This window comes from Phyllobates terribilis, unplaced genomic scaffold (genome assembly GCF_046119375.1).
Source record: "Phyllobates terribilis strain yellow unplaced genomic scaffold, ASM4611937v1 Scaffold_5__5_contigs__length_657084704, whole genome shotgun sequence".
Classification (NCBI taxonomy): Eukaryota; Metazoa; Chordata; class Amphibia; order Anura; family Dendrobatidae; genus Phyllobates; species Phyllobates terribilis.
This window is the reverse complement of record NW_027362765.1, coordinates 63,185,185-63,199,759: the sequence shown is the minus strand read 5'-3', so window position 1 is coordinate 63,199,759 and position 14,575 is coordinate 63,185,185. Positions and strand designations below refer to the sequence as shown.

At 41.5% G+C, this 14,575-nt stretch overlaps 1 protein-coding gene across 2 annotated transcripts in view; it reads left to right on the top strand.

The window, feature by feature from the left end:
• Positions 1-13,744, top strand: part of LOC141271992 (uncharacterized) — a 69,430-nt gene extending 55,686 nt beyond the window's left edge. The window contains exons 1-7 of one of the 2 annotated variants that reach the window (XM_073682261.1): positions 4,454-4,526; positions 4,734-4,883; positions 5,013-5,192; positions 5,276-5,399; positions 5,483-5,586; positions 6,138-6,228; positions 12,329-13,737. In XM_073682261.1, coding sequence (XP_073538362.1) covers positions 4,806-4,883; positions 5,013-5,192; positions 5,276-5,399; positions 5,483-5,586; positions 6,138-6,228; positions 12,329-13,443 — 1,692 coding nt within the window. In that variant the 5' untranslated portion in view covers positions 4,454-4,526; positions 4,734-4,805 and the 3' untranslated portion in view covers positions 13,444-13,737. Of the gene's footprint in view, positions 1-4,453; positions 4,527-4,733; positions 4,884-5,012; positions 5,193-5,275; positions 5,400-5,482; positions 5,587-6,137; positions 6,229-12,328 lie in introns of those variants that run through there. The other variant, XM_073682262.1, reaches the window with a different exon arrangement.
• Positions 13,745-14,575: the final 831 nt, after the last annotated feature.

The window sequence follows — 14,575 nt, the reverse complement described above, 5'->3', positions numbered from 1 at the left end:
TTTACAACCAATGGCACTGTAGCTAATCTTCCTGGACGTGAACAGCAGAAAAAAACTGATAAAAGGTTGTAGTGTAGGATAGTCCAGATGGTGGATAAGTAGCCCCATCAAGTTCCAAAGAAATTTAAGCTGTCCTGTAGGCTCACAGTGCATGTCCTCTGTAGTGGCCATTTGACGTTTACTTTGAATTGGAGTATATTTACTTTCATTCGGTGCTGAAAGGGTTAAGGACTATTTTCCTCCTGGCTGTGAACTTGTAGCTTGAGTATTCAGCTGCAGCACCTTGTGACCACTCCCTTCCACTATATAAACGCACTTCCAGCTTCATTCCTCACCGGTAATAGTTCTTCTATACTGACCTCTTTGAAGGAGCCAGTCTCTGGATAAGCTGTGCTGTTCGTTCTGAGTTTCCTGTAGGAGAAGCTGAGGAGTGCTATTGGTTGTGTCTTATCCCACTATTTGTCTTATTGTAGAAATGGGACTAGTGTCTCGCTGACCTATGCACTAGACGGGGTAAGTTCAGGGCCAGTAAGGGCTTAGGCATGTGATTGCGCACGTAGGGAAAGACCCATCTAGGAACGATAAGGAGTGCAGGGATCTGACTCAGTCTTATGTTAGGTCAGGGGTCGACAAAGTTGTACAGAATCTAGGAGCCAGCCAAAAAATTTAGGAGCCAGAATTTTTTTTAAGCAAACTTGGTTTTTAATTTAACAAAAAAAAAAACTCACACACGGCGTCTCTCCGGGGAGCACGGCCTTTGTATGTACTTACACAGGTAGCGGGAGATGAGAACGGGCCCCCGGCCACAGCGATCCTTCCCCCGTAACCCAACTCTCCCTGTCCAGTCCCGGAGCATAAGGGGGGCGGAGCAAAGTGGAGAAGGCGGCCTGAGCGATACTGTCCCTGCTTCCTCCGATTGGATGACTCCGTGCAGGAGGTGGGATTGGATTGAGAGTATTTTTTTTTCTTCTCAACTCCTCAAGCACCAGGCAACATTTTCTAGGCGCCAGACAACATTTTCTAGGCGCCACTGGCGACCAGGCGCCTGGGTTTGTCGAGCCCTGTGTTAGGTAACCCCTCTTCCCTCTCCCTATCGCCAGGGCCTTCATTGTACGTCTTCCCTGGTGTTCCCCTTGTGGATGTGCCACAGGCTGGGCGTCGCCTCACCTTCAGCGTGGCAAAGCATCAGTGTCAGCGCAAACTATCCGTAGACATTTGAATGAAATGAAACTCTATGGGAAGAGACCCAAGAGGGTCTCTGCTGACACAGAAACATAAAAAATCTAAACTGCACGTAGCCAAAATGTATATGAGTAAACCAAAATCCTTATGGGAAAGAGACTTGTGAACAGATGAGACCAAGATACAGCTTTTTGGAAAAGAATATCATTCTACTGTTTACCAAAAACGGAATGAGGCTTACAAAGAAAAGAACACAGTACCTACAGTCAAATATGATGAAGATTCAAAGATTTTGGGGGTTATATTCTGCCTTTGTCTGTGTGCACGGCATCATGAAATCTGAAGATTACCAACGGATTTTGGGTCGCAATGGGTTGACCAGTGTCACAAAGCTGGATTTGCGTCCTAAGTCATGGGCCTTCCAGCAGGACAATGACCCAAAACATACTTCAAGAAGCACCCAGAACTTGATTGAAAAGGTGAGTTCTGAAGTGACCAGCAATGAGTCCGGATATAAATCCCATTGAACACCTGTGGAGAGATCTAAAAATTGCTGTTGGGAGAAGGCGCCCTTCAAATATGAGAGACCTGGAAGAGTGGTCCAAAATTCCATTTGTGAGGTGTAAGAAGCTTGTTGATGGTTATATGAAGCGATTGATTGCAGTTATTTATTCCAAAGGGTGCACAACCAAATATTAAGTTGAGGGTGCCAACAATTTTGTCCAGCCAATTTTTGGGGTTTTGTGTGAAATTATGTCCACTTTACCTAAAAAGAGATCAAAAAGCCGCATGTAAAACAAGCCCTAATATGGCTCATTTGGCAAAAAAAAATGAAAAAGTTACAGCTCTCAGAATATGGCAAAACAAAAATAAATTCAGTTTTGATTTTAGTCTGTGAAAATAGCAAAGCATAAAAAAACAATATAAATCAGGTTTTGTTGTAATCGTGCCGACCCGACGAACAAATCGGTCTTATCACTTTTACAGCACGGTGAACGGTGCAAAAAATAAAGACAATAATTAAATTGCTGGTTTTTATTAATTCCGTGTTTGAAAAATAGTGTCTGAATAAAATTCTGTGTCTGAATAAAAAGAGATCCTAAAAATTACTATGTGCCCCAAAATGGTACCCAAAAAATCTGCAACTCGTCCCGCAAAAAATAAGCCCTCATATAGCTGTGTTCGACAAAAAATAAGAGTTACAGCTCTCAGAATATGGTGGCGAAAAAAAATACTTTTTATAAAAATGCATTTTCACTGTAGGATAGCAGCAAAACCTTAAAAAACCCCAACAATATAAATCTGGTATCGCTATAATCGCACCGACCCGAAGAATAAATCCGCCTTATCACTTATACCGCAGTGAACCGTGCAAAAATAAAAATAAGAACTATTCTTGTACTGCTGTCTATTTGTTCATTCTACCTCCCAAAAATAGGAATAAGGCTCGGCTCATATTTATCCTGTCCTCTGAGCACTAACATTGGGGTTTCCGTGTAGATTTCCAAAAACTGCATTCAGACAAAATCCTGGACAGAAGCACTCACTTATGAGGTAGATGGAGTTACTTTTGACTGGTCTCTGTTCCGGCGGTGTCCCATCATTTTAGGTGCCTTTTTAGTGCACAAGTGTGGGCAACCACAGATCTGTGCACACCTAAAAAGATGAATACTACCTGAGCAGATGTCAAAGTGTCTCCATCTGCCTCATTATGGTGGGTGGTTACGTTCGGGGGTTTAGTCTGAATCGTATTTTTTGTGGGATTTACACGGAAACTCCAACGTAAATGCTCAGTGTAGAACACGAGAATGTGATCCAGCCTTATACTGAAAGCAATCAAAAAATATTATGTACCCCAAAATGTTACCAATAAAAACTTTAATTTATCTCGCACAAAACCAGCCCCCACTCAGGTCCGTCATCTGTCACTGGAACTATAGGGGTTCACTTCCCACGCTACTGGTAGAGCAAAGACTCTGGAAAAGCCACATGGCTCCTCGCTCCCTCAAATCCTAAATTCTGCGCTCCTAAATCCAAATGCCCCCTCCTGAGCCCCACTGTGCCTAAACTGCAGTAAGTGGCCAAATGTTTGGCAGAGAGGGCACTTAAAGCGCACCTGTCAGCAGGATTGTGCTCAGTAAACTACATACACTGTCAGGTGGGTGACATTACACTGAGTAATATCATACATTGGTTGATGAAATCCGTCCTGTTGTTCTTGTGTAATCTTTACTTTCAGTTTGGAGATAATGATATGCTCGTGTTTCGGGGTGGCCTGTGGGGGGCGCTCTATCTGGTGCTCTGTTTATTCATCTGTATGCTCTTATGACCGCTCACTGTGCCTTCACTGACCTGCATCCTATTTTACATAGCGCATCTAGTAGTGTGGGGCTAGGTAAAATAGGAGCAGGGGATCGTAAAGGATTCATTTTATGAGGTAAAATATTGTTTAAAAACATTCAGTGAAATATTTTACCTCAGAAAATGAATCCCCTGCTGTAATATCTGTGTTGTCTTTTGCTTCCTCCCCTGCCCAGGAGATGTGGTATGTTCCGTACAGGGCTGTGGAGTCGGAGTTGTGGAGTCTGTGTCCATTTTGGTGGAGTTGAACTCCGACTCCTAAAATATATAATAAATTGGGTACAGTAGTTCAGTGCAGTTTGTGGGGAATATTTTTCATAATAATTTGGGAAAGTTATGAAATGTCCTATAAATGTCTGTCCTATTCCTGATCTAAGGGTCTAGACTTTTAGCTGAGATGAATCTGTGCTTCAGTAAATTTATCACTTAAACATGAACCAAGTATGAGGGAGTTGGAGTCGGTGGCATGGAAATTGAGGAGTCAGAGGTTTGGCTTACCGACTCCATAACCCTGGTTCCGTACACGGTCAGACACAGCCAATTTTTAAAATGAACTTTTGTTTGTGGTAAAACCCCTTTAAGGTCAAAATTGGCTTGGTCACTAATGGGTTACTATAAAATAATAATTATCAATAATATGTTATTAATAAAATTGAGCAGAATTAATTCAGCCTATTGGTTCAGCCTCCACAACAGTCACAGCCTCTCATGTGGTCCCTCAGGAAAATTAATTGCCCACCCCTGATATTACACACCATAGTTTGCTGAGCTGTGTATCTAATCCGATCAGGTATAGAATCTCCACATACCTCCACCTGCAGCGCCGCACACCAGATATATGGCTGCTCTGTGCGATGTCATTCTGGAATAATCATAAAATAATGTGTATCATGTGACCCCTGACTCCTCCCCTCCTGTGACCTCATCACAGGTCCTGTGCGCACAGAACAGCCATATATGTGGTGGCGGCTCTGCAGGTGGAGGTATGTGGAGATCCCCCATTACTATTAACCCCTCAGTGCTGAGCCTGTGATAAATCTCTGTATGTGACTATAATGTGATTGTGTGTTATACCGGGGGCAGGACGGGGCCATGACTGGATGTAGTGATCATGTGAAGCCGGTAACAGCTCCGGAGATTTCTTACATGGGATCTTTATGATGTTACATCGTCATCTTCTCCCCATTCAGGTCCCTACAATATCTGATCCTCTCAGTGGAGATCTTCTATATAAGAGAATATTCCTGATTGACCCATCAAGGATGGATAGAGACAGGGACAAGATGGCGGAGAGGATATTATACCTCACCCTAGAGATCCTCTTCCGGCTTACTGGAGAGGTGAGAGATTCTGATGACGTCACATTACATCATTCTTATCTATGGGAATAACAGATGGACAGAACTGGAGAGGTGAGGACTCTGGATATGTCTGTAGTGAGATTTATTAATGTGTCTCTCCATAACCAGGATTACACAGTAGTGAAGAAGACCTCTAGAGAGCGCTGTCAGGCCCCTGTGTCTGAGGGATGGGGAAGACCCCTGAGCCCAATCACGGGGCCTTTACCTCACCCCCTGATACATGAGGACATCAATGACCAGAAGATCCTAGAACTCACCTACAAGATGATTGAGCTTCTGACTGGAGAGGTGACACTGTTGGGAATGCTGGGACATTATACAGTAATGCTATGGAGGGATCAGGCTTATGACTGTATCATTATATGTGTCAGGTTCCTATAAGGTGTCAGGATGTCACCATCTATTTCTCCATGGAGGAGTGGGAGTATTTAGAAGGACACAAAGATCTGTACAAGGACGTCATGATGGAGGTTCCTCAGCCCCTCACAGCACCAGGTAATAGACAGGACTAAATACACACGGCCTTTAATTATCTGTAAGTAAGAAATTAATTCAGTCCCTGTATGTGTTTCCTCCAGTTCTATCCAGTAAGAGGACAACACCAGAGAGATGTCCCCGTCCTCTACTTCCACAGGACTGCAAACAAGAAAATCAAAATCCCAATATTCCTCAGGATCATCAGGTAGATGGAGAGAAGGTGTCATGAGATCTCCCATATGATGTGTAGAAGGCTGTGAAGGTCTTGTGTTCAGTCTTGTTTTATCCACCAGTTTTTCTTACTTCCTCAGCCTTCACAGTGCCCAATATCTTAATTCTTTAAAGCAGCTCTAGGATGAGGCAGAGCATGTTGTTACCTTTGTCTAATTTGCATAAACTGTGAGAAGCTATCCTGTCCTTATGGCCAATATTCTTGCGTAACTATTTCTTCAACTGGTGGAATGTATGACCAGTCGTAATGCTGAGGTTCTGAAGGGAAAAGAAGATCCAATGTGCTAGTAGATGAGATGGGTGTCTCTAATAATGTGGCCATTCAGTTTATATTTTATACTTGATGAAGATAATAGGATTATAGACAATAGATGTCTGGATGTTCTCATATATTTTCTGGTTTGAATTAGGAGCCAACAGGTTGGATTTATAGAGGTGACCTGCAGCTTTTTAATCTTTTTTGTTCTTCAAATCATTTCACCAAACGTCCTAATTTGTCTCCGACTTTTTCAATTTTAATTTCAGGGTAAAGATCTGCCCCATATTATTACTACAGAGACATATGTGATGGTTGATGAGCGGTGTAAAGAGGAGATTCCTACAGATAACCGCCCAGGTGAGTAGTGACCACTAAATGCCGAGAAGTCACAGGTTCTACTCATATGTTGAAGTTTTTAGGGCATTTTCACAGAGAGTTTTTACATGGATTTAACTCATAAAGTTTTAGCACAAATTCTCTTTTTTACATAACTTTGTACAGATGTCTCTCCTTCTGAGCCATAACAAGTTTTCTCTAATAACAATAATGACTGATCCTCAGACTACAGGACATCATATATATTTATAACTATATATTATAGCATGTGAGGTCCTATAGCCAGAATCAGTCAGTGCATATAACATTGTGTATGTATACATTATAACACATCTAGTGTACATATTATTATATACCATCTGATGTCTGTAGCTACAATATAGTAAATACTAATCTGTACACTGGCTATGCTGTACTGTGTGCACAGACGTCAGATGGTGAGTGGTGTAACCAGAGTCCTATGGGCCCCAATGCAAAATTTAGACTGGGGGCCCCCACCAACATGTTGATGAGATCAATGGGCCCTTGTAATAATGTCCCCTGTCCTGGCCATATCCTATAATAATATCCATGCTCTGGGCCATGTATGTTAGAATGGCCCTGTCCTGCAATAATGTCCCTCTCCTGACGCTTTTCTCAAAAACATTTAAACACAAAAAAATAAACATTTCCTCTCACCTTTCCTCGCTCCCGGGGCAAGCAGCGTCTTCTTTCTCCTCCATAGCTGTTGTAGATGGGACGAGCGGCACATGGCAGTGACGTCAAGCACCGTACTCAACAGGCATGCTGACATCACCTGCTGCCTCTGATAGGCCAGTGGTCACTAGAGCACATTCAGTTGCACACAGGGCAGGTGTAGGCGGCCCCCTGACTCCCCAGGCTTGGTCATAGTCGCACCCTCTGTGACTGCAATCATTGTGCTCCTGCAGGTGCTATATGCCGCCAGTATGACATCTGATGTTCGGTAGTCCTCACATATCGTATATCAATACAGATGAACGAATCTATTCACAGGACCCTGGTTCAGCAGCCACATCTGTAGTCCGTGGCCACCCTGTGGGACCCTGTGGTCCTCCTCCTGCTTACCAGCATCTCCTCTTTTGATTTGCAGCCTGGCGCAACAACATTTTTTCAGCATAACACATTCATGACATCAGGGCAGGCTACAAAAGCCAAGTGTGCCATCAGGTAGGAGGGTCACAGGGCTCACATTCAGCCGCTACAGAATACTGACTTGGTCCCCTTACCACGGGCCTGCGAATTGATTCCCTTTCTCTATATACCAGTCATGTATTCTCTTATATACTGTGTGTGGTATACTATGTGCACAGACATCCAATGTTATATACAGGATAACATGTGACTGGTATATCATATACAATGACCTTTTTTATTGTTGTGGAGTTCGAGTACATTGTTGACTTGGTTGAGTGAACAAGCTTGAAAAAAAAACACAAAAAGTATTTGGAGGTACAGTAACTATGTAGTGCCCTATAATTATGTATAGCCAGCTTTACTCCAGGTATTTGCTTTTCTTAGGAATGTGGAAATGCACAGCGCACCCTGCTTTACTGCACTTTTAAAAACATATCTCTGGATTAAATATACAGTGGATACGGAAAGTATTCAGACCCCTTTAAATGTTTCACTCTTTGTTTCATTGCAGCCATTTGGTAAATTCTAACAAGTTCATTTTTTTTTCTCATTAAAGTACACTCTGCACCTCATCTTGACTGAAAAAAAACAGAAATATAGAAATGTTTGCAAATTTATTAAAAAATAAAAACTGAAATATCACATGGTCATAAGTATTCAGACCCTCTGCTCAGTATTGAGTAGAAGCACCCTTTTGAGCTAGTACAGCCATGAGTCTTCTTGGGAATGATGCAACAAGTTTTTCACACCTGGATTTGGGGATTCTCTGCCATTCTTCCTTGCAGATCCTCTCCAGTTCCGTCAGGTTGGATGGTGAATGTTGGTGGACAGCCATTTTCAGGTCTATCCAGAGATGCTCAATTGGGTTTAGGTCAGGGCTCTGGCTGGGCCAGTCAAGAATGGTCACAGAGTTGTTCTGAAGCCACTTCTTTGTTATTTTAGCTGTGTGTTAGGGTCCGTGCCCACGATGCGTTTTTCAAGCGATTTTGCTGCGGAAATTTTGCAGCGTAAACACTTGGGAAATGCTTGGCAATCCTTCTCCCATGGTCCCCAATGTAAATCCGCAAGTTCAATGCCCATGCTGCGGAATTTTCCGCAGTGCTTTTGATGTGCGGAAAATTCCGCAGCATGTCCATTATGTGTGCGTTTACGCATGCGGAATTGCCATCAACAATGCATTAGAAAATGCAAGGCAATTCCACATGTGCAAAACGCGCAAAAAACGCGTGTCGAATTCCACGCGCGTTTTTCCGGCCAAGGAGATGCAGAAATGAAGCGGAAATTTTCTGCTTAATTTCTGCTTCGTGGACACATAGCCTTAGGGTCATTGTCTTGTTGGAAGGCCAAGTCTGAGGTCCAGAGCACTCTTCATCCAGGATATCTCTGTACTTGGCTGCATTCATGTTTCCTTCAATTGCAACCAGTCGTCCTGTCCCTGCAGCTGAAAAACACCCCCATAGCATGATGCTGCCACCACTATGTTTCACTGTTGGGATTGTATTGTGCAAGTGATGAGCAGTGCCTGGTTTTCTCCACACATACCGCTTAGAATTATCACCAAAAATTCTATCTTCGTCTCATCAAACCAGAGAATCTTATTTCTCATGGTCTGGGAGTCCTTCATGTGTTCATGTGTTTTTGAGCAAACTCTATGCAGGCTTTCATATGCCTTGCACTGAGGAGAGGCTTCTGTTGGGCCACTCTGCCATAAAGGCCCAACTGGTGGAGGGCTGCAGTGATAGTTGACTTTGTGGAGCTTTCTCCCATCTCCCTACTGCATCTCTGGAGCTCAGCCATAGTGATCTTGGGGTTCTTCTTTACCTCTTTCACCAAGGCTCTTCTCCCACAATTGCTCAGTTTGGCTGGACGGCCAGGTCTAGGCAGACTTTTGGTGGTCCCAAACTTCTTCCATTTAAGGATTATGGAGGCCACTGTGCCCTTAGGAACATTGAGTAATGCAGAAATTCTTTTGTAACCTGGGCCTGATCTGTGCCTTGCCACAATTCTGTCTCTGAGCTCCTTGGGAAGTTCCTTTGAGCTCATGATTCTCATTTGGTCTGACATGCACTGTGAGCTGTGAGGTCTTATATAGACAGGTGTGTGCCTTTCCAAATCAAGTCCTATCAGTTTAATTAAACACAGCTGGACTCCAATGAAGGAGTAGAACCATCTCAAGGAGGATCACAAGGAAATGGACAGCATGTGTCTTAAATATGAGTGTCTGAGCAAAGGGTCTGAATACTTATGACCATGTGATATTTCAGTTTTTCTTTTGTAATAAATTTGTAAAAATTTCTACATTTCTGTTTTTTTTCAGTCAAGAAGGGGTGCAGAGTGTACTTTAATGAGAAAAAAAAGAACTTTTTAGAATTTACCAAATGGCTGCAATGAAACAAAGAGTGAAAAAATTTAAAGGGTCTGAATACTTTCCGCACCCTCTGTAGTATAATATAGAAGCATAATGCGTACTGCGTCTGACCACTGCAATCTGCTTCTCTGCAGAGCGGAACTTTTCAATTCTTTTTTCATGTTGTTGTTTTTTTTTTTTTTTTTTTTTTTTACACATGTACTCACTTGGCCGATTGCTGTGACTGTAACGTAAACAACCTCTAGGCCGGGGTCTGAAGGCCGAATATTCTCTCATGTGAGAGATTCAGGCCGATTATGCTAATGACACTCGGCTCAAACTCTCTCAGAGTCTGATCAGAGTGCTATCTTTCTGTGATCCGATTGTCTGGCATAAGAGAATCACAGCACAGGTGCAGAGGAAACGGAGAGCGTAATTTCTCCATCGTCTGTGTTCGTGGTAATAGGATTGCACTCAGATGACATCCAAGTGCAGACTGATGTTTCACATGCACCCATAGATTTGTATATGGGTGAGTGATCCGAATATCGGAGCCACTTGCAGCATGCTGCCATTTTTTTGAGAAAATAATCGCCGATCTGCACTGCCCCATAGTATAACATTGGGCCGAGTGCTATCTGCTAAAACATAGCATAGCACACGGCCATATTATACCCTAGTGTGAGTGAGCCCTAAGGCTGGCTATGTACCATATTTCTAAATGTAATCAGGTCCACTATAAATAAAAGATATAACTATGTCAATTATTCTGCTTTAAAGAAACAGAACTTTTTTTTTTTTCCTAAGGTCACTCCCCCCACTATCAGTATTTGGTCAGTATTTTTTCTCACGAGTGGGAGCCAAAACCATGAGTGGGTGATAAATGCAGAATTGCTGCACTTGTTTCTATTATACCTTTTCTCTGATTGTTCCTCACCTGGTTTTGTCTCCCACTCCTGAGAAAAAATACTGACCAAATACTGATAGTGGGGTTGTGGTCTAAATGTGTATATAGTGTAGCGTCAGTGTGTTAATATAGTCACCTTCCACCGTCTTCTCCAGTATCCAGCGTTGTTCCGCTCCTCTTCTGTATACACACACTGTCATGATTCCCCTCTATTCCCAGCATAGTCCCAACTAGAGTCTCAGGCGCTTCTCTCAGTAGAACATTGAGAGAAGCAGATGAGAATGTAGTCGGCATTTGACAGCAACTATAAAAATCACATATCTGTGATCACTAGACCGCCTGCTCTCGCTGGGGATAGCGGAGAATCATGACAGTGTATGAATTATTGGCAGTGTGTGATAGAAAACCTAATGGGCATGTGCGCCTGACGTCTGCTGAGCCGAGTTTTTCTAGGCAAAGCTGCTTGAGAAAAAGACTCCGGTAGTCTTTTTCCTGAAGAGGCTTCACTGGTAGCTTTGCCGTCATTTTGTTCAGTGGATCCAGCTGCGTCTTTTCTCTTCATTTTACACTATAATGGAGAGCGACTTTGGCGAAAAATTAGTGTGTCACGTCTTTTAACCTCTTCACAGTTTTCGAACTCTGAAGCGGTTAAAACACTGAACACATGCACAGCAATGTTGTTTTTACATTACTGTGCATTATGTTAATTTTTTGCACCCACCTAAAAAAAGATGTCATATGCACATACCCTAAGGCCATGTTCACATGCAGCGTTTTTGCATTGTTTTTTTTTTGCTTTGTGTTTTTTATGCAAATTAAATGCTGCTTTTTTCAGTAACAGCAAAAGCTACAAGATTTCTGAAATCTCATGCACGCACAGCTTGTTTTTATTCCTGACTGAATTTGAAAGCTACAGCATGTCAATTCTTTATTTTTGCTGCGTTTTTTCACCCATAGGAATCAATAAGAGAGTGAAAAAATGCTGCAAAAAATGCAACAGTGGCATTTTTGAGTTGTATTGGTGAATAATACTAATTTTATTAAACATGCACTGTAGACAAAGCACACATGTAATCTGCACCAAAAAAACACCACTAAAATGCTGAAAAATGGGCGTTTTTACTGCTGAGAGAGTAGATTTTAGCTACAGGAAAAAAAAAACGCTGCATGAGAACATATCCTAAGCTTTGTTTTGGTACCATATCTGTGTAGTAGTCTTGGTGCTATTACTGCTCCTATGTAGTTAGTTTGGTTCTAGTACCATTTCTATGCAAGGACCATCAGATCTTTGGTGAGGTTGTTTCTGTCTAGAGTCTGATATATTAAGCCCGCCTTAATGGTGAATTTCATATTGTAAACGCAATAGGGATGGGCCGCTGCTGTGTGCTTGCCCCCAGGCCAAAATTTGACAGCCAGTCCCTGTCTGGGAGTGTGTGAGATAAACACATAATGGTACTGACTTACGGGCACCTGGCATGAACCTAGAAAGTAGTTAACTTCAAAAGAGAAGAAAAAAACTGAAAGTATGATCTAGTGACCTAACATGATAATCTATAAGTCCCTGCTTTAAGGTCTATTGCTGTTGCCACTGTCTTCGTTCATAATTCTTTTTACAATTTGTATAAAAAATATTATGAATATAGTATTAGTAATATTATTATTTCAAGGAAATGTTATTGAAAAAATAATAAATTCCTTTTTAATTTTGGCAGAAGACTATTGTGCCACACGAGATACACGTGAAGATCATGTCATTATCCTTGATATTCCGCCAGATCTTCACAGCAAAAATCTATCATCGGAGCCGTTTCAACAGGTCCTATCCTCTGATTCATTGCCAACTGTTAAGTTAAATAAAAATGGTGAACAGGATGTTGAACATCAAAGGACCTTCACAAGAAAGCAGCTATTTTCATGTTTAGAATGTGGGAAATGTTTCATTAAGAAATCAGAACTTGTTGGACATCACAGAATTCACACTGGGGAGAAACCGTTTTCATGTTTAGAATGTGGGAAAAGTTTTAATCGGAAAACAAATCTTGTTACACATCAGAAAATTCACACAGGGGAGAAGCCATATTTATGTTCAGAATGTGGGAAATGTTTTAATCGGAAATCACATCTTGTTACACATCAGAAAACTCACACGGGTGAGAAGCCATATTTATGTATAGAATGTGGCAAATGCTTCACTCACACATCAGACCTTGTTAGACATCAGATAATTCACACAGGGGAGAAACCGTTTTCATGTTTAGAATGTGGAAAGTGTTTTAATCAGAAAGCAATTCTTGTTTCACATCAGAAAATTCATACAGGGGAAAAGCCATTTTCATGTTCAATATGTGGGAAATGTTTTTATAGTAAATCATATCTTGTTACACATCATAGAATTCACACACTGGAGAAGCCATTTTCATGTTCAGAATGTGGGAAATGTTTTATAGAGAAATCACAACTTGTTAAACATCAGAGAACTCACACAGGTGAGAAGCCATTTTCCTGTTCAGAATGTGGGAAATGTTTTAATCGGAAAGCACAACTTATTACACATCAGAAAATTCACACAGGGGAGAAGCCATATTTATGTATAGAATGTGGCAAATGTTTCACTCACAAATCAGACCTTGTTAGACATCAGATAATTCACACAGGGGAGAAACCGTTTTCATGTTTAGAATGTGGAAAGTGCTTTAATCAGAAAGCAAGTCTTGTTACACATCGGAAAATTCACACAGGGGAAAAGCCATTTTCATGTTCAGAATGTGGGAAATGTTTTTGTAACAAATCATATCTTGTTAAACATCAGAGAACTCACACAGGTTAGAAGCAATTTTCATGCCACTAATATGGGAAATTATTTAACCAGAAATCAACTATTGTTGCACATTAAAGAATTATCACATGGGAGAAGACATATTCATGTGTAGAGAATTTACAAAGTCAAATGTCAAAGAAATTACACTGGAAATTAGCCATTTGTTTGACCTTGAAAAAAGTATCACGTTTATATGAGAAAGTAAAAACAATTTAGAGTAATAGATAATGATTAGAAAATGAATGCAGTTACCAAGAATGGACAGTGATGTGGGCTGCGCTGCTGAAATAAAGATCCTTTTGCCAATGGTAAAGTAACGTTTTTTATACCATGACTTGTTTCGACGCTGGTCTGGCGTCTTTCTCAAGTGTAAAACTAATTGTATAATAATAATAATAATTTTATTTATATAGCGCCAACATATTCTGCTGCACTTTACAATTAAGTGCTGACATGTCACCTCAGATATGTACATGGAAGAGGTTAAAGAAGATGAATGGCAGATGGGGAGAGCGGATCATAAATAGGGATGTTAAAGTCCCCAATGATGAAAGTGGGAATGTCACAGGATAGAAATTGTGGAAGCCAGGTGGCAAAGTTATCCAGAAACTGGGAGGAGAGCGATAGACAACTGCCACTATAGAGAGAAGGGTTTGAAAACTCTAACGGTGTGGATTTCAAAAATAGAAAACATAAGTGAGGGTACCGGGGATATAACTTGGAAAGAATATTGTGATAAAAGGAGCAGCCCAACACCTCCACCTTGTCTGTTCTCAGGTCTGGCTGTGTGTGAGAATTTTAGCCCATCATACAAGAGAGCAGCAGCTGCAGTGGTGTCAGACTACTGGATCCAGGATTCATTGAGAGCCAGAAGGTCAAGGGAATTGGAAAGGAAGAAATCTTGGATGTAGAGGAGATTGTTGCACGCTAACCATGAGTTCTACAATTAAAAGAGTCCGAAGAAAGCAAGCACTGAATGTTTATAAGATTGTCAGGGTTTCTATCTGCTGCAGGAAGAGCGTTATATATACTAGTGGAAGGAGAGCTGGGGTTGGAAGAGATGTCGCCACCGACTAGAAGAAGGAGAAAAAAAAGAAATAGCAGGTGGCTCAATGATTTGTGTGAACGTTTTGTGCGTTGT